At 38.2% G+C, this 20,288-nt stretch overlaps 1 protein-coding gene across 2 annotated transcripts in view; it reads left to right on the forward strand.

Moving 5' to 3' along the window:
• ALS2 (alsin Rho guanine nucleotide exchange factor ALS2) overlaps positions 1 to 20,288 on the forward strand; it is a 69,040-nt gene that overhangs the window by 43,383 nt on the left and 5,369 nt on the right. The window contains exons 19-28 of one of the 2 annotated variants that reach the window (XM_050750787.1): positions 747 to 845; positions 1,467 to 1,631; positions 2,477 to 2,588; positions 2,796 to 2,873; positions 7,714 to 7,847; positions 10,112 to 10,279; positions 14,812 to 14,929; positions 16,201 to 16,358; positions 18,262 to 18,384; positions 19,213 to 19,389. In XM_050750787.1, coding sequence (XP_050606744.1) covers positions 747 to 845; positions 1,467 to 1,631; positions 2,477 to 2,588; positions 2,796 to 2,873; positions 7,714 to 7,847; positions 10,112 to 10,279; positions 14,812 to 14,929; positions 16,201 to 16,358; positions 18,262 to 18,384; positions 19,213 to 19,389 — 1,332 coding nt within the window. The remainder of the gene's footprint in view (positions 1 to 746; positions 846 to 1,466; positions 1,632 to 2,476; positions 2,589 to 2,795; positions 2,874 to 7,713; positions 7,848 to 10,111; positions 10,280 to 14,811; positions 14,930 to 16,200; positions 16,359 to 18,261; positions 18,385 to 19,212; positions 19,390 to 20,288) is intronic. The other variant, XM_050750788.1, reaches the window with a different exon arrangement.

Consider the following 20,288-nt stretch of genomic DNA (forward strand, 5'->3'; position numbering starts at 1 on the left):
GAACTTTGGTAATGTTAATGGTAGGACTATTGAGACAGTAGTCCCCCTTTACACAAAGGACATAGAAAAATTTTCCTTTCAGTTGTTTTAAGTCATCTTTAATTTCTGTGGTATGTTAAAGGAGAAAATTTCCAAGTGCTCTATTATCCTAATGATGTTCTAATGACTTTTTAAAATAAATTTATCATGTTTTCTAACACTAGAAATGTATTTACCTGATTAGTTTGTGACAGTATTTTGTATAATGTTAAGGAAGTAATTTATTTTAGTGTATAAAAAATGTTGGGTAGGTGATTTTGTGTGTCTGTGTGATCATGTAAATTCTTGTGATGTGTTAAAGTCTCTTTTTAATAGACTGTTAGAATGAGAAGGACTTTAGATCATCTCATTTACCCACTGAGTTGTCCCTCTTATTATCTAAATAAAGGAGCTGGATACCTGGGCTTACCCCATGGTGGTGCAGGTAATTAGTGACAGAGATAGGCGAAGGACACAGGTCTTCTGTTTTTCACCGGACTTGTATTAAAACACCGTATCTTAGTGTAGTGGGGCTGATGTCCCACTCCTCTTGCCAAACAGCTTAGGTTATAGATTCACCTTAAACCAAGATGCTGTTTTAACCCTTTCCTCCTACAGGTGAATGTTTTCTCTGTCTTCCTTGTTAAAATGTTTACCACGATACACATACAAAAGGTGAATATGTCATAAATGCATATTCTTTTGTTATTTTTTCTTTTTCGTGGCAGGTATGGAGAATACAGAATCCCAAACAAGGCAATTAACAAAGAAGACCATTATGTGGGCCATTGGAAAGAAGGAAAAATGTGCGGTCAAGGAGTCTACAGGTAATGACATTGGAAAGGCTGTTCCACTGGTGTTGGTTTTTCATATAACCATGTAAACCTGAATGTTTGCATAGTCAAAATTTCCAAGGTTTAAGTTTTGCTTAGTCTTATAGATAAAATTTAGAGGAGTAAATAAAATTGAAACTCTCTGTGATCTTCTTTTAAAGGTCAACCCCTCATCTATCACAGGATGAAAATACTGGATTATTAAATTTAGTTCTTATCTAAATTTTATATACCTTATAAACCATAAACCATAATTTTCTCATAGAGACTCCTATATGTCTTATCTATAAATTTATCTTATTTTTATTTACTTGATTCTAATGGACAAAACTTTTATTCTTCCGTCTTACAAAAAACTCATTATTTCATTTTCCCATAAGAGACTAAAAACACATTTTTTCCATGTTAATGCAAAATACCACCCATGGTGTCTTTAACTTTTTAACTTTAATCATTCAAAAACAAGGTTTTTTTAAGTGGTGAAAAATAATCATATAAACAAATAATTATAGCTACCAGTGAGACTGAGTATGGTTTTGGATTTTCTAAACTTTGTAAAAATGAGCATCAGAATTCAATGTGCATGTGGTAATTATCCATTCTTTCCAACCACAGCTATGCTTCTGGTGAAGTGTTTGAGGGTTGTTTCCAAGATAATATGCGTCATGGTCATGGCCTTCTACGAAGTGGGAAATTGACGTCCTCTTCTCCTAGTATGTTCATTGGCCAGTGGGTAACGGATAAGAAAGCAGGATATGGTGTCTTTGATGATATCACTAGGTACAGTGTTCTTCTTTTCTCACAGTTTAAGCAAATGATTAAGCACCATGATTATTTAACAAGCAGTTTATACTTATTTTGTCTTTTTCATGGAGATTAGTAAGATTTCTTTGAGTTTGAGTAGGTGAAAAATGAACCTTCTTTTATGACAAACCCTTTTATTTATTTTTTTTAATTTTTTGAGATAGGGTCTCACTCTGTCACCCAGGCTGGAGTGGTGCGATCTCAGCTCTGCCTCCTGGGTTCAAGGGATCCTCCTACCTCAGTCTACCAAGTAGCTGGGACCACAGGCACACACCACCACACCCAGTTAATTTTTTGTATTTTTGGTAGAGATGGGGTTTTGCCATATTGTCCAGGCTGGTCTCGAACTCCTGGCCTCAAGTGTTCCACCTGCCTTTGCCTCCCAAAGTGCTGGGATTATAGGCATGAGCCACCGCACCCAGCCTCTTTCTTTTTAAGTTAGCAAACTTTTGTGTAAGAAAAACCTGTGCATAGGTTTTATTCTGCTTATTACATTTTAAATGAAATTATTTAGAGTTGAATTCTAGGCCTTCTTTTTAAAAATTATATATTTTAAAGTTATCAAGTAACTACCTGGGGTATCTACAGACCTGTGTCAGATAGACCACAATATTAAATTCCTCAGAGAACATTACTGAGTGAGATGTCTTTTGCTCTCACCTTGTCCCGTATTTGAGGAGACAAAGTTAACTACTTTAACTAGAAAAATGGAATCTATACCAGCCTAGGGTTGATGCCTGGGATCTCCCATGTGATAATTGTCTTTTCCCTACTTTATCCTTGTCTTCAGTGCTTTTTCTTTTCTTTTTATTTCTGTGCAGGGGGGAAAAGTATATGGGAATGTGGCAAGATGATGTGTGTCAAGGGAATGGTGTGGTGGTTACCCAGTTTGGATTATACTATGAGGGCAACTTTCACCTTAATAAAATGATGGTGAGTGGAATATCTGCATGTAGTTATTACTAACTTGTTAAAGCTCCTTTGTCCCTAACTTTTTAAGTCATCTTTTGATTAGTTTCTACCTCTTAGTACTATTTTCCTTCTTTTAAGATTCCATAAGGCTTTGGGGATATGACTGCGTGCACTCTTAAGTTACTCTATTTTATGTGTTGTAATTTTTCTCTTGTTTTCTCCTTATAGGGAAATGGGGTTTTGCTTTCCGAAGATGATACTATCTATGAGGGAGAATTTTCAGATGACTGGACTCTTAGTGGAAAGGTTGGAAACTAGCTTTCTTCTTTTTCTCTCTAATAAATTCTTTTACTAATTTTTTTGACTTTAAAAATAGCTGATTTATATATCCATAAAATTCATCCCTTTCAAGTGCACATTTCAGTGATTTTTAGTCAACATAGCTGTACAAACTACCACCACAATCCAGTTTCAGAACATTTCCGTCACCCAAGAAAATCCCTTCTGCTCATTCAGTGACTTCCATTTCCACCACCAATCCCAGCCAACCACTAATCACTCTTAATCACTCTATAGATTTGCCTTTTCTCGGCCTTTTGTATAAATGGAATCATACATGCAATCTCCTCTATGTGGCTTCCTACACTTAGCATAATGTTTTTGTTTTTTCCATATTGTGGCATGTATAGTATTTGTTCCTTTTTATGACTGAATAGTTTTCCAAAACTACATTTTGTTTATTCTTTTACCAGTTGATGGACATTGAGTTATTTCCAACTTAAGACTATTGTGAATAATGCTGCCATAAACTTTCAAATGCAGTTTCTTGTGTAGACATATATTTTCATTTTCATTTCTCAAGTAGATGCCTAGAGTGGAATTGCTGGGTTTTATGGTAAATTGATGTTTAACGTATTAAGAAACTGTCAAACTTTTTTCCAAAATGTCTGTACCATTTTACATTCCCATCAGCAATGTGTGAGGATACTAATTTCTCCATATCAATGAGGATACTAATTTCTCCATATCAAAAAATATTTCTTATTTTCAGTCTTTTTTCTTACAACCATTCCAATGGGTATGAAGTGGTATATCCTGGTTTTCATTTGCATTTCCCTAGTGACTAATGATGTAGAACATGCTTATTAGTGATTCATATATCTTCTTTGATGAAATGTCTGTTCAGATCTTTGGCCTACTTATAAAATTTTGTTTGTACTCTTGTATGAATTATAAGGGTTCTTTCTGTATTCTGGATACATGTCCTTTATCAGATATGATTTGTAAATATTTTCTTGCAGTCTGTGACTTGTCTTTTATTTTCTTAATGGTGTCTTTTGAAATAGAAAAGTTTTTCATTTTAACGAACTCTATAAAAAAATTTATGAATTATGCTTTTGATGTTATGTCTAAGAAGTCTTTGCCTTTTGGCTCACTCCTGTAATCCCAGTACTTTGGGAGGCCGAGGCGGGTAGATCACGAGGTCAGGAGATCAAGACCATCCTAGCAAACACGGTGAAACCCCAATCTCTACTAAAAATACAAAAAATTAGCCAGGTGTGATGGCGGGCACCTGTAGTCCCAGCTACTCAGGAGTCCGAGGCAGGAGAATGGCGTGAACCCGAGAGGTGGAGTTTGCAGTGAGCCGAGATCCCAGCACTATACTCCAGCCTGGGCGACAGAGTGAGACTCCGTCTAAATAAAAAATAAAAAATAAAAATTTTATAGTTTTGCCTTTTATATTTAGGTCTGTGATTGATTTTAAGATAACTTTTGTATATGGGTTGAGTTATGTGTCCAAATTAATATTTTTGCATATGGCTATCCAAATTTCCCGGCACCTTTTCCCGTTGAATCTTGGTACCTTTGTTGACCAGCGAATGTGTTTATTTCTGGTCTCTCAGTTATATTTCACTGATCAACATGTCTCTCCTTGTGTTAATACCACACCATCTTGATTACTGTTGATTCCTAGTAAGTTGTGAAATCAGGAATATAAGTCCTCCAAATTTGTTCTTCTTCAAAATTGTTCTGGTGAATCTAGATTCTTTGCCTTTTCATATAAATTTTAGGACTGGCTTATCAAGATTCTGCAATAAACCTTGCTAAGATTTTTGATAGAGATTGCATTGAATCTATAGATCAATTTGGGGAGAATTGCCATATTAATAATATTGACTCTTCCAACCCATGAACATAGAACATCTCACAGTCTATTTAGATCTTTAATTTCTCTCGGCAATGTTTTCTAGGTTTCAGTGTACACATCTTGCCTTTCTTTGGTTAAATTTATTTCTAAGTATTGGTGCTATTGTAAAGCGTTGTTTTCTTAATTTCATTTTCAGATTGTTCATTGCTATAATAAATAAAATGCAGTTGATTTTGTATTTTGTACTTGTATCCTGAAATCTTGCTGAATTTGTTTATTAGTGTTAGTATTTGTGTGTGTGTGTGTGTGTGTGTGTGTGTGTGTGTGTATTTCTTAGGATTTCTTGCATACAGAATCATGTCACCTACAAGTAGATAGATTTTTGCTTCTTTCTTTATAATATGGAAGGCTTTTATTTATTTTTCTTGTCCAGTTGCACTGGCTAGAGTCTCCTGTGGAATGTTGAATAGAAAATATTAAGATTGGACATCTTTACATCGTTTTCTATTTTAGAGAAAAGCTTTTTTTTTTGAGATAGGGTCTCACTTTGTCACCCAGGCTGGAGTGCAGTGGTGTGATCTCAGCTCCCTGCAGTCTCAACCTCCTGGGCTCAAGTAATCCTCCCTCCTCAGCCCCCCAAATAACTGGGACTACAGGCACATGCCACCATGCCTGGCTAATTTTTTTTTTTTTTTTTTTTTTTAGAGACAGGGTTTCGCTATGTTGCCCAAGCTGGTCTCAAATTCCTGAGCTGAAGCAATCCACCCACAGTGCTAGGATTACAGGCATGAGCCACCATGCCTGGCTGAAAAGCATTTTTGTTAAAGTGCTTTTCCATTGTCTGTTGAGATGATTGTGTGGTTTTTATCATTTATTCTACTAATATGGTGTATTATATTGGTTGCTTTTCTGATGTTAAACCAACTTTGCCCTCCTGGGATGAATTGTACTTGGTCATGGTGTATAATTTTTTTATATGTTGATGTTGCTGGATTTAATGCCAATATTTTGTTGAGGATTTTTGCATTCATATTTGTGAGAGGTAATGGTCTGTAGTTTTCTTTTATTGTGATGTCTTTGTCTGTCTTTGATATCAGGATAATTCTGGCCTCATAGAACGAGTTGGGAAGTGTTCCCTCCTCCCCTGTTTTCTGAAAGTTTGCGAAGCTTTGTTATTATTTCTTCTTTGAATGTTTGGGAGAATTCACCAATGAAGTCTTCTGGGCCTAAGCATTACTTTGTGAGAAAATGTTTAATTTCTAACTCAGTTTTTTTACTTGCTTTAGGTCTATTTAGATTTTCTGTTTCTCATTGAGTCAGTTTTGGTACTTTTTGTCTTCCTAGGAATTTTCCTATTTCTCTATGTTATCTACTTAGTTAGCATAAAGCTGTTCTCTTAGTATTCCATTCTGTCTTCACATGTTTGTGATGCTATAATAAAATATCATAGACTGGGAAATTTATTTCTTCATAATTTTGCAAGCTGGGAAGTCCAAGATCAAGGCAACAGCATTCCCTGTCTGGTGAAGGCCTTCTTGGCTGAGTCCTCACATAGCAAAAGATGGAAGGTCAGAAAGGCCTAAGATAGTTTCCTCTGGCATTTTTCTTTTTGTTTTTTTTCTTTTGAGATAGAGTCTTGCTCTGTCACCCAGCCTGAAGTGCAGTGGCACGATCTCCACTCACTGCAACCTCCACCTTCTGGGTTCAAGCGATTCTTCTGCCTCAGCCTCCTGAGTAGATGGGATTACAGGTGCGTGCCATCATGCACAGCTAATTTTTGTATTTTTAGTAGAGACGGGGCTTCACCATGTTGGTCAGGCTGGTCTCGAACTCCTGACCTTGTGATCTACCCACCTCGGCCTCCCAAAGTGCTAGGATTACAGGCGTGAGCCACCGTGCCCAACCCTCTGGCCATTTTCTAAGGCACTCCTCCATTCATGAGGACACTGTCCTTAATCACTTCCCAAAAGGCTCCACCTCTTACAACCATCACAATAGGGTTTAAGTTTCAGTACAGATTTTAGAGGAGACACTTTCAAAACATAGCACCTTCTAACTTTTTTAATTCTATAGGCTGGTAGTAATAACCTGTTTCACTCTTGATTTTATAAACTTTTGTTTTCTCTTTTTTGCTTGATTAATGTAGTTAAATGTCAATTTTGTGTATCTTTTCAAAGAAGCAACTTTCAGTTTCATTGATTTTTCTTTATTTTTTGTTTTCTATCTCATCTACTGATTTTTGCAGTAATCTTTATCATTTCCCTCCTCTTTCTTGCTTTGGATTTAGGTTGTTAGTTTGTTCCTCCTTTTGTAATTTTATTATGTGGAATTTTACATTACTGATTCAAGATCTTCCTGAAAAGATAGGTGTTAACAGCTATAAGTTTCCCTCTAAGCACTGCTTGTAATTTACATCATCCCCTATATTTTAATATATTGTATGGTCATTTCATAGAGTTCAAAATATTTTTGAGTTTTCCCTGTGTGTGTTTTTTTTCTTTTACCCATGGATTATTTCATATACTCTTTGAGACATGCATGTGCCCATATTTTGTTTGAGATTTAAAGAGTTAGAGACTGGTAAAGAGCAAGTTAAAAAGGAAAACAACCATTTAGTGCTTTTTTACTCTTAATTTTAAAAATTGAGGGCTGGGCGTGGTAGCTCATGCCTGTAATCCCAGCACTTTGGGAGGCCAAGGTGGGTGAATCACTTGAGGTGAGGAATTCGAGACCAGCCTGGCCAGCATGGTGGAACCCTGTCTTTACTGAAAACACAAAAACTTAGTTGGGCGTGGTGGCGGGCGCCTGTGATCCCAGCTACTTGGGAGGCTGAGGCAGGAGGATCACTTGAACCCAGGAAGCAGAAGTTGCAGTGAGCCAGGATCGCACCATTGCACTCCAGCCTGGGCAATAGAGTAAGACTCTGTCTCCAAATAAATAAATAAATATTGAATATATTTCCTCTAACCCCACATTTTATTCTCTGACTTTACCTAGGGAACACTGACTATGCCAAATGGAGACTACATTGAAGGTTATTTTAGTGGAGAATGGGGATCTGGGATAAAAATCACTGGAACCTACTTCAAACCTAGTCTGTATGAGAGTGATAAAGACAGACCTAAAGTTTTGTGAGTAACTAGTGTTAATTCTGGATGAATTACTGAATGTTTGGAGTTGTCTTGCTTTTATCAAAGCTGGTTAATATTTTAAAAGCAAAATCAAGTTCTTAAAGTCTTCTTTTTTATTTTATTTTATTTTTATTTTTTGAGACAAGGTGTCACTCTGTCACCAGGCTGAACTGCAGTGGCGTGATCATGGCTCACTGCAGCCTTGACCTCCTGGGTTCATGTGATCCTCCCGCCTCAGCCTCCCAAGTAACTGGGACGGACTACAGGCACCCACTACCATGCGTGGCTAATTTTTCTAATTTTTCTAATTTTTATAGAGACTGGGTCTTGCACTTGCTCAGGCTGGTCTTGAACCTGAGCTTAAGCGATCCTCCTGCCTCAGCCTCCCAAAGTGCTGGGATTACAGGTATGAGCCACTGCACCTGGCCAAAGTCGTCGTCTTTTTTTTTTTTTTTTTTTTTTAAACAACATGTAACCCGCCTTGAATTGTCAACTGACACTACTTTAGATGACTAAATCTATAGTCTTGTCTATAGTCTTGGTTTAGATTATAAGCCTTAAAGCATGGATGTTTAAAAGGAAAGTTCCACGTGTGAGAGAGTTTTTTTTTTTTTTGGAGATGGAGTCTCAGTCTGTCGTCCAGGCTGGAGTATGGTGGTGCCATCTCGGCTCACTGCAGTGTCTATCTCCCGGGTTCAAGCGATTCTCCTGCCTCAGCCTCCCAAGTAGCTGGGACTATAGGCGCACACAACCATGCCCAGCTAATTTTTTGTATTTTTAGTAGAGACAAGGTTTCACCATGTTGGCCAGGCTGGTCTCCAACTCCTGACCTCAAGTGATCTGCCCACTTTGGCCTCTCAAAGTGCTGGGATTACAGGTGTGAGGCACTGTGCCCAGCCCGAAAGAGCATTCTGAAATGGAATCTGTACACAACTTGATTTTGAAAAGTAAAGAACATATACATACACACACCCACCCACCAAGTGGCATAGTAAAATCTGCATATATGAGGGAAAAAAGGCAAAATCTAAGTATATTATGCCCAACCCCATTGCATTTTTGACTTTATTCTCTGTTCTCCCACCATCTGTCCCTAGATGTGGCACAATCACAGAAGTGGACAGTTTTTGGCATATGTCTATTTTTCTTTATTGATTGCAGCTTTAATTTTATCATTATATTTGGTAGCACCTCAGTTTTTTTTGTTCCTAAGGATATGTTTTCTGTACCATGTTTATTCTTAGAGTATTTTAGAACCCAGTATGAAATGCATTTTAAATTCTCATTATAAGATGTGCAAGGTTCAGAAAGTCCTTGTTCTAACAGGAATCAATTTTTATTTTTATTTATTATTTTTTAAATTTTTAATTTTTATTTTTTTTCTGAGACAGAGTCTCACTTTGTCGCCCAGGCTGGAGTGCAGTGGCGTGATCTCAGTTCACTGCAACCTCCACCTCCCAGATTCAAGCAATTCTCCTGCCTCAGCCTCCCGGGTAGCTGGGATTACAGGTATGGGCCGGCTCGCCTGGCTAATTTCTTTTTTTTTTTTTTTTGAGATGCAGTGTCGCTCTGTCACTCAGGCTGGAATGCAGTGGTGCGATCTTGGCTCACTGCAACCTCCACCTTCTGGGTTCAAGCCATTCTCCTGCCCCAGCCTCCTGAGTAGCCGGGATTACAGGCATGTGCCATGCACCACCACGCCCAGCTAATTTTTGTATTTTTAAAAGAGATGGGGTTTTGCCATGCTGGCCAGGCTGGTCTCGAACTCCTGACCTCAGGTGATCCACCCCCTTTGGCCTCCCAAAGTGCTAGGATTACAGGCGTGAGCCACCACGCCCAGCCAATTTTTTGTGTTTTTAATAGAGATAGAGTTTCACCATGTTGGCCAGGCTGGTCTTGAACTCCCGACCTCAGGTGTTCCGCCTGCCTTGGCCTCCCAGAGTGCTAGGATTACAGACATGAGCCACTGCACCTGGCCAGGAATCAATTTTTAAAAATTAATTCTGTGGAATTATAGGAGGCAGAGTCAATTGGTTTGCTTTGTACTTAATATTCCGTACACTTTAATATCCAGAAAACAATAATTAGCTAAAAAATAGTCCTTTAAAATTTTCATTTTGTGTTTTAAAAATAGAATTACCATCAGTCTTGGCAGTTTTGGTCACAAAAAAAGCATTCTCAGTTGTATGTTAGAAAGTTTCTGTTCTTTGGAACGATTTTGCACGAAAGAAATGATTAATAAAAGGTTGATATGACTTTATTAGCAGGAAGCTAGGAAACCTGGCAGTGCCAGCTGATGAGAAGTGGAAAGCGGTGTTTGATGAATGTTGGCGCCAACTGGGCTGCGAGGGCCCAGGCCAAGGGGAAGTTTGGAAAGCATGGGACAACATTGCTGTGGCCTTGACCACCAGTCGGCGCCAACACAGAGACAGGTGAGTGAACACCTGCTCAACATAGAGCAGGGCATGTTGGGAAGATGAAACTTAAGACCAGTAAGTAGTCAAGGCTCACTACATTTAATTTAAAAGTTAATGATGTACTTCTGCTTCTGGGTAAGAGGGATTAAAACACACTTTCTTTATCTTCTGTTGAACTCAACTATTAAACCTGAACAGAATACATGGACAGTTATTTATGAACTCTGAAAAGTCTATATCAATAAGTAGATTGAGGAAGAATACCTGAATTCAAAGTACCACAAAACCAGTGATGAGTTTACTTGATGTTTTGCTCCAATATCCCTCAGCCAGAACTCAGTGCAGCATGAAACGTGAAAGCAAGGACTGTGGTGCAGACAGACAGAGACACAGAAAAAATCCCTCTGGTTCTGGCTCAAGGAATGACAAAGGGACTCCTAAAATTCAGAGTGGTTGATATATACTCAGTTTTCTTTCTTTTTTCTCCATTTTCTCATGCCCAAGCCTCCAGGACCTTCTGTGGCAGGGGTGGTAATGGCAGCAGCTAGAGCAGGCATGAACAGGAAACTTGTAAAAGTCAAAACTCCAAGAGAGTGGAATCTTCTTCCCCCTTTGGTGGCTCCTTAGGTCAAAAGAAGTCCAAGCCCCAACCCCACTGCATTTTTGACTTTGTTGTCTGTTCTCCCACCATCTGTCCCTAGATGTGGCACAGTCACAGAAGTGGACAGTTTTTGGCCAGAGGACCTTGAAAGGGGTGCCTGAGACCCAGAAAATACTGGGGATGTGATGGAGAGAGGAGCTCTGGGAAACAAGCCCATAAAGTTGTTTGTGAACTCCTGGGCTCACCCTAGACCTGCACATGTAAGGATTTGATCCTAATTAGTACCAAAGAGTTTGAGAACCAAGCTCATAGGTAGACCACTCAGGTCCCAGAGCAGTCATTAAGTTGTACACTCACAGAACAAACCCAGAAAGGATGCAAAGGCTTTGAGAAGTGAACTGGCATCAGCTTCATGGCCCACAGGAAACTAAAGCAAAAATATCTGCTGTTTTAGGGATTCTCAATATCACTTACACATTCAGTGATTTGCTGGAAGAATTCACAAGACTCAGCATATAGTTGTACTCACAAGTAAGATTACAGCAACACAGTAGGGACGCACAACCAGGTCATAAGGGAAAAAGACACAGGTAGAGTCTGGAGGAATCCATGTGTAAGCTTCCCATGATCTCTCCTTTCTGGGAGGAGTCACACACAATACAGTTTTCCCTGCAGCAAAGTGCAGCCACACGTGTCTCATGTTTCTGCCCAGGGAAGCCCACTAGAGACTCAATGCCCAGCATTTATATTGGGAGCGGGTCACATAGGCACCCTGTGCCTGGCAGTTGCCAAATTCCACAGTCCCAGCTTACAGGAAAGCAGATGTTCAACATAAATCACATTGTTAATCTAAGGACAGCAAAACACCTTTGTCAGTATACGGAACTTATACGAAGCTTAATTCCCAAGTACCGGCCAAGGGTCAACCTTATAAGCAGTTCCTTTTTATTTTATTTCATTTTTATAAATAGAGACAGGGTCTTGCTATATTATCCAGGCTGGTCTCGAACTCCTGGCCTCAAGGAATCCTGCCTCGGTCTCACAGAAGTGCTGGGATTTCAGGCGTGAGCCACGGCACCTAGCCCAGGTCCTTCTAAAGATAACAGTTTCAAGCCTGCTATGTTTACTCTTTTATGAATGTCAACATTCTCCATAGGATATAAACAAGACCCAGAGTTTTATAATGCTCAAAATATCCAAGACATTAACCAAAATTACTCAGCAATGAAAGAACCATGAAAGTCTCAATTTATTTCAGGAAAGAAAATCAATAAATACCAACAGATGACATAGATGTTGAAGTTGTCTGACAAGAACTTTAAGGCAGCTATTATAAAATGCTCAGATGTGCAATCGCAAACACCCTTGAAATAAATATTAGAACAAATGTATCAGCAAAGAAACAGAAGATATAAAGAAGAGCCAAATCAAAATTTTGGGTTTGAAAATTACACTAACCAAAATAACTTACTGTATGAACTCAGTGGCAGAATAGAGGTGGCAATGGAAGAGTCGGTGAACCTGAAGATAGATCAATATGGATTATCAAATCCAAACAACCGAGAGAAAAAACATGAGAAAAAAAAAAGTGAACACAGCCTCAGGGACTTGTGGGTCTAAATTTGTTTCCTTAGAATTCCAGAAGAAAAGGAGAAAGAATGGACTGAGCATGGTGGCACACACCTGTAATCCCAGCACTTTGAGAGGCTGAGGCAGGCGGATCACCTGAGGTCAGGAGTTCGAGACCAGCTGGCCAACATAGTGAAACCCCGTATCTACTAAAAATACAAAATTAGCCCAGGCGTGGCGGCATGTGCCTGTAATCCCAGCTACTTAGGAGGCTGAGGGAGGAGAATCACTTGAACTCAGAGGCAGAGGTTGCAGTGAGCTGAGATAGAGCCATTGCACTCCAGCCTGGGCAAAAATAGCAAAACTCCGTCTCAAAAAAAAAAAAAAAAAAAAGAAAAGACAAGGAGAAAGAATGAGGGATGGAACATTTTGTGAAGAAATAATGGTTGAAAACATCTCAAGTTTAGTAAAAGATGTGAAACCTACAGATTCAAGTAGCTGAACAAATCCCATCTTGGGAAAAACCAGAGATAACCATGTATAGACACATATTAAAATTCATGGACAAAGATCTTGAAAGCAGCTAGAGTAAAATAATGGGAAATCAGCAATTCAAATGACTGCATATTTCTCATTAGAAACCTTGGAAGCCAGAAGGAAGTGGCAAAACGTTTTTGAAATGCTGAAAGAGAAGTTACAGATGTACTTGTTCATTTCTCTCTCTTTTTCTCTCTTTTTCTCCTTTTTAAAATTTTCTCTTTTTCACCTTCTTTTTCCTTTTCTTTTCTTTTTTTTTCTTCTTTTCTCCTGCTTTTCTTCATCTGCCTTTCTTCTTTAACTTGACCAGTAGCTCCCACAAGCATTGCTTAGCATTTGGACCTAAAAAATCTACTAATCCCTGCAGCAAAACTTCCTAATTAACTATGACTTTCTTGAGTTTAATTCTAGATAATGGTTTGTTTGAGCTGTGCCTTCGTTGTTAAAATATCAAGGAGCATACTTTAATCTGTGCATGTAACTACCTACAGTTAATTTTTAAATCAGTTTTATGCTGGTCTTCATTTCCATATGTCAGTTGCTTTCTGAAAGGAATTGAACAAAAACTGGGCAAGTATCCATGTATTCAGAATGCAAATATTTGTTCTGAATAATTAAATGTTCTAGTTTGCTAAAAGTTACCAAATTGTTTAAATAAATTACCAATATTCAAATAATTTTAATACATTAAAGTATAATTACATAGAAATTAAATTCCAGAGGTTGAAAGATACTTTAGGAACTTGAAATGTTTCACAGTCAAGTCTAACAAATACTAATTGTTGTTCTAGCCTGGAGAGATTAGTTTAGATTCTGTCTAATTGAGTATCCCCAAAATTGATATTTAAAGTAAACCATAGTATAATTTTTGCTTGCTTGATATTCGTGTGTGTGTGTTTCAAGAAATTAAATGTAGAAAGAAGTGATTTTTTTCTATATTTGGGGTACATAGGAATTGATTTTAGTATTTCATTCATGAAGTTCATAATTGTTACCTTCTACTCTATCAGTAGAAGAAATGGAAACTCCCAGAATTGATTAAAGCCATTGAATGGCCCTGGTGCGTGATACAGATGGTCAGCTTAGTACAGCCTGTCAGTTCGACTTGAGACTTTAGCCCTTCAGTTCACCTGGGTTAACTGTGGTTAGGTGTTTCTGAGAAGTGAAAATGAATGAACTTTTTATATAAAATTATATTGCTACCACAAAGATCTTATTTGTTTATCTAAAATCATATAATAATAATGATTATGCACAGTTTTCAGTTTCTCATTGGTTGTCATCTAATGATAGAATACTATTACCAAAAATTTCAGTTGTTTACTAGCATGTGTTTTCTCTTAGCCTCTTCATCCAGTTTCTGTTATGTGCTTACCTTGTCACCTGTTGGAGTATCATTATCTCCTTGCTTCTTAACCTCGTTTTCATTTCTTCCTTTGCCCTTTGACTTATTTCCCTTTTTCCTTTGCTCCCTTCCCTCTTTTATTCCTTTTATTCAATTTTTCTGTTGTCACCAACGGGTCTGTCACCTTCAAGCTAATATCACATTTATCTTCAAGCTAATGTCATATTATTTCCAACACCATGGTTTAGATTGGAGCAGAATCTTCATTAATTTATTGTAGTTGGTACAAAGTAACACTACCTGATTTCCGAATGAATGTTATGTAAACCGAGTACCTAATAGCAGGATCATGATCCTTTCTGAGCTCGTTGGGGTTAGTACTGTGTTGGACGCTCCACTTTGACTGGAGCCACTGATTGTGTTTCATGTGACAATTTACACGTATCTTGCTTTCTTGATGTGAAATACAATAGCCTTTTCTTTCCCTTTTTATAGTCCAGAAATATTAAGTCGTTCACAGACTCAGACACTAGAGAGTTTGGAATTCATTCCACAGCATGTTGGTGCCTTCTCTGTGGAGAAATATGATGACATCAGGAAATATTTAATAAAGGTAAACTAGAGTAAAAATTACACTGGTCTTGTGAATTAATGATTCACCTACCACAATATATCATTCAGATAGACTCACAGCTTAATGTTATTCTAATCCTGTTTTTGCATCCTGTGCATTTCTTTTGTTAATTATCTAACTACCAATAAATGTACTATCTAATTACATTTCTACCTAAAGATTGTCCCATTACTATGATAGAACATTTAAGTTTTTTAAGGCATTCAAGGGGCTTCTTAAGAAATAAAATTAGAGTTTAAAATTGCTTTTTGTTAATAACATTAGCAAACTAGAGATTGTGTAAGTAAAGCATGCTGCCCTCACCCCTGGATAGGCTGTTTGCTTCCTTCCAAACCTTGAAAGACCGGCTACAATTTAAAGTGTGATATATATTGATGGGAAGTGCAGGAAGGAGTATTCTGAGAAGTCAGGGGAACTGAAGGATGACTCTTTCAGAGTATCATCAACAGTCAGTGTTTAGTTTTCTCCAAGGTAACGTTTTGTATCATTTTTGTGAAGTTTAAAGTATATTTGAATCTTTTAAAAATTTTTTTTTTTTTTTTTTTTTTTTTTTTGAGACGGAGTCTCGCTGTGTCACCCAGGCTGGAGTGCAGTGGCGCGATCTCGGCTCACTGCAAGCTCCGCCTCCCGGGTTTACGCCATTCTCCTGCCTCAGCCTCCGAGTAGCTGGGACTACAGGCGCCCGCCACCACGCCCGGCTAGTTTTTTGTATTTTTAGTAGAGACGGGGTTTCACCATGTTAGCCAGGATGGTCTCGATCTCCTGACTTCGTGATCCACCCGCCTCGGCCTCCCAAAGTACTGGGATTACAGGCTTGAGCCACCGCGCCCGGCCTAATTTTTTTTTTTTTTTAAGAGATGGGGGGTCTCACTGTGTTGCTCAGACTGGCCTCAAACTCCTGAGCTCAATCGGTCCTCCTGCCTCAGCCTCCCTAGTAGCTGGGACTATAGGCATGAGCCACCACATCCAGCAGAGTATTTCTTTTAGTGGTATTCCATATCAGTACTTCCAAAGCCGTTTGCCCAAAATGTTAAGGAGATTCTTTGATCAAGATTAGGAACTCCAGGTTCATATAACTGGGGTAGACTCAGTACTTTCAAAAAAATTAAAGTATTTGAATATTCCTGGTCCCAAAATTGACTCTTGACATTTTGACAATTGTTTGTCATTTATGAAGTTGTTTCTTATTGATGGATTGTTTCTGCTGTTAATGCACATTGACTGACTTCATTGATTCTCTTCCTACTCAGGCCTGTGACACTCCTCTGCACCCCCTGGGCAGGCTTGTGGAGACACTGGTTGCAGTGTATAGAATGACATACGTGGGCGTAGGAGCCAACCGCAGGTTATTGCAGGAGGCTGTAAAGGAGATTAAGTCCTATCTTAAGCGAATTTTCCAGCTGGTGAGGTGAGAGAGCTTTTCACTAAAGTCTGCAGCTTATGGAATACTATTTTATACCAATGCTTGGGTAGTTTCATCCTGAATCATCAAGAAAATAGTTTTATGCCACAGTCCTTTAATATATTAAATAAAGAAAACATGTTTTAAATGTATGCGTAAGCTGTAAACATAAAAAAGATGAACCTTAGCTATTGTTATTTATTTATTTTTATGTCTTATTAAGTGTAACAGAAAGCTAAAATAAATGTTTGGGGTTTTTAAATTCCAATTTTGGTATGAAGTATAGTAGTCGTCTTATTTGGATTCAGTCTCTAGGCAAAATCAGGTATCTAAAACCCAACCACAGAGTAGATAAAGTTTAATATAAAGTTTTGTCCCTGAGTTCTTGTGTCTTGTCCTTTGGCAACAGTATCACATACATTCATTTGTTTAACAAATTAACAAATACTTATGGAGCATTTCTATGTAATAGCGATCATTCTAGGCTCTCAAGGGATTTATCAGTGAACAAAGAAAATCTTTGCTGTCATGGAGCTTACATTCTAATGGGGGAAAAGAGTCAACATAAAAAACATATGCAGTATGTCAGATAGTGATTAGCGCTGTAGAGAAAAATAAAGGGAAAGAGTACTAGACGTGAGATGCTATTATTTTAAAGAGAAGGTCAGAGCAGGCTGACTAATACAGTGGTGGTATTTGAGCAGAGACTTCGAAGAAGGCAATTAAATGAGACAGTAAGCATCTTTGGAAAGAGAGTTCCAGGCAGCAAACAGATTTAAGCTTGTGAGATATAAGATCTTTTACTGAGTTGAAGCCAACAAGTAAATACTATAGTGAGATAATTATACAAAAGTTTATAAATTTGTCCCAGAACTTCCATATATTGTTTGCCTCAACATTTGGAAATGTTTCAGGTTTTGAGGGAGAAGTGATCTATTAAAAAGATCACTAGCCTGGGCTAGCTCTGACATTAGCTAGATGAGTATAATGAAAATAAGTTTCCTGACCTTTTTTAGTTTTTTCAACTATATAATTAGGTCAGATGGAGGTGCAAGATGTAAATCTACAACAATAGAGAAGACTGCATATTGCCTTTAAAGGGCCAAAATTAAAGTCTGTAAAAATAAGAGAAAATAAACTTATTTATGGTAGAGTCCACTAACCTACAAGAAGTCAGAGTTAAAGTCTATGGCAAAACTCAAAGCTCAGGAAAAAAAATTCCTCACCGATTTATCCCCTTGATCATTTGAAAAATTAATTTTCAACAACTTTTAAAAACATATTTTTAAATTTTATATTGAGTACAGAGGGAAATAATAGACACTGGGGACTCTAAAAGCGGGGAGTGTGTGTGGGAGGGTGAGGGTTGAAAACTTTCTTATTGGATACAGTGTTCACTGTTCAGGTGATGGGGATACTAGAAGCCCAGACTTTACCACTACCTGATCTATCCATACAACACAACTGCATATGTACCCCCTGAATCTATAAAAATAAAATAAAACTTTACATTGTATCTTCTGTAATTAATCACTTTTTCCCTTAACGTTGGACATTTAGTTTCCATCAGTATTTGCTTATATTCTAGAATAGTGGTCCTGCTCAGAGTTAATATAAATTGACCTCAGATGAGATTTGCCAGTAAGGAACACGTATCTCATACAGATCAGAATTCTCCATTCCTTAGTAACTAGACAGAAGAAAATCATAGCACGTGAAGATTTTGTAGTGGTATTATTCATTAGTGGCATTCTTAATTTTATCCTGTCAGAAACATCGGTTTTCTCAGGGAACTAAAATACTTAGTTGATAATAAAGCTTGCTTTCATAGCTAATGGAAATGTGTTTTTATGCTTTTCAACCCCCCTAGAGGTATAATTGTATAATTATATTTTTTATTCTTCCTTAGGTTCTTATTTCCTGAACTGCCTGAAGAAGGCAGCACAATTCCTCTCTCTGCTCCTCTGCCAACCGAAAGGAAGTCTTTTTGCACTGGGAAGTCAGATTCCCGATCTGAATCACCAGAGCCAGGGTAAATGGAGTTGGGTGGGGACAGTGAAGAAAGGGAGTGGGGACTAGATGATCTTACCCAAAGAGCCCCAGGGAGGAAGTGTGTTCTCTAGGTCTGTTTCCTCATTTCTAAAATGGTATGGTTGGGGCCAGCCCAGTGGCTCACACCTGTAATCCCGTATTTTGGGAGGCTGAGGTGGGAGGATTGCTTGATCCCAGGAGTTCAAGAGCAGCCTGGGCAACATAGGGAGACCCCATCTCTACAAAAATAAAAAATTTAGCAGGGCATGGTGGCACACACCTACAGGCTGAGCTACTTGGGAGGCTGAGATGAGAGGATCACTTGGGCCAGGGAGGTTGAAGGCTGCAGTGAGCTGTGACTGCACCATTGCGCTCCAGCCTGGGTGACAAAGTGAGACCTGTCTCAAAAAACAAAAAAAAATGTAGCTGGGTAGGTGTCCCCTCTGAGGTCCCTCTTAGGTCTCTCAAGTACCATTAGCCATACCCCAGGAAAAAGCAACCACAGATGATCTGAGCACAAAGACTGCTTAGCAAAGGAAGTAACATCACACTGACCTAGAATAACCTCAGAGAAATCAGCCTCAAAATGGAAGCAAAGTAGGTTTTCAGTTAGATTTTTAATTCATGAAAAGAATTCACAGTTTCTTCTAAGACAAAATTATAGGTAATGTCCTTATATCAACTGCACATGTAAAGAGCAGAGTAATGTAACTTCTTTAAAATTTCCCATCTCTACTTTTGACTTTTTGAAACTGAAGCTGTATCTTGGATTCTGTATTCAATTTTAATATGAAAAATGCTTCTTTCCTCCCACTCCATTATTTTGTAGTTATGTAGTAACGAGTTCTGGATTATTGCTTCCTGTGCTGCTACCTCGGCTTTACCCACCGCTGTTTATGCTTTATGCTTTGGATAATGATCGCGAGGAAGACATTTACTGGGAATGTGTCCTTCGACTAAATAAGCAGCCAGATATTGCTCTCCTGGGCTTTCTTGGGGTGCAGAGGTAAGTGTAGTAGTTATAAGCACAACCAAATCGTTTTAATTTAACATGCAAACAGCATTGTTGGAAATTTGGCACTTTGATATCTAATTATATATATGGCTTCTAATTATTTACTTTTTTGCATACGTCTTAACGAAAAAGTGATAGTTAATAATCTTTATTTCTGAGAATATTTGGAGATGAGTATGAAACCTACTGATTTTTCAGAATGTGTTTTTTATTATGTTTTCATATATATAGTAATATATATGTTTTTATAAATACATATATATAGTAAGTGTGTGTGTATATATAGTAAGTATGAGCTATCTTGCCTGGTATTTTATAGCTCTTTAGAGCAGAATACGTATCTTTGGCATTCTTCCTTCTCTTCTTTTCTCTTCTCCCTCCCCATTGGCAATTTTTAAGTTAAAGTTTTTGAAATGCTTTTTTTTTGAAAGAGAGTTTCGCTCTGTCATGCAGGCAGGAGTGCAATGGTGCAATCTCAGCTCACTGCAACCTCCACCTCCCAGATTCAAGCGATTCTCATGCCCCAGCCTCCCAAGTAGCTGGGATTACAGGCACGAGGCACCATGCTCAGCTAATTTTTGTATTTTTAGTATAGATGGAGTTTTGCCATGTTGACCAGGCTGGTCTCGAACCCTTTACCTCAAGTGATCTGCTTGCCTCAGCCTCCCAGCGTGCTGGGATTATAGGTGTGAGCTACTGTGCCCAGCCCCACTGTTTTTATTAGAAGGCATTATTGCTTGTTATCCAGGGAATACCAAATGGTTATGTTTCCTTTCTAGTGCAGTGATAAAGCTGATTCCACCTCCCCCAATCACTGTTTGTGCTATCAAGAGAAGTGAATAAGCCTTTTTTTTTTTGAGACAGAGTCTCGCTTTGTTGCCCTGGCTGGA

This window comes from Macaca thibetana, chromosome 12 (genome assembly GCF_024542745.1).
Source record: "Macaca thibetana thibetana isolate TM-01 chromosome 12, ASM2454274v1, whole genome shotgun sequence".
Taxonomy (NCBI): Eukaryota; Metazoa; Chordata; class Mammalia; order Primates; family Cercopithecidae; genus Macaca; species Macaca thibetana.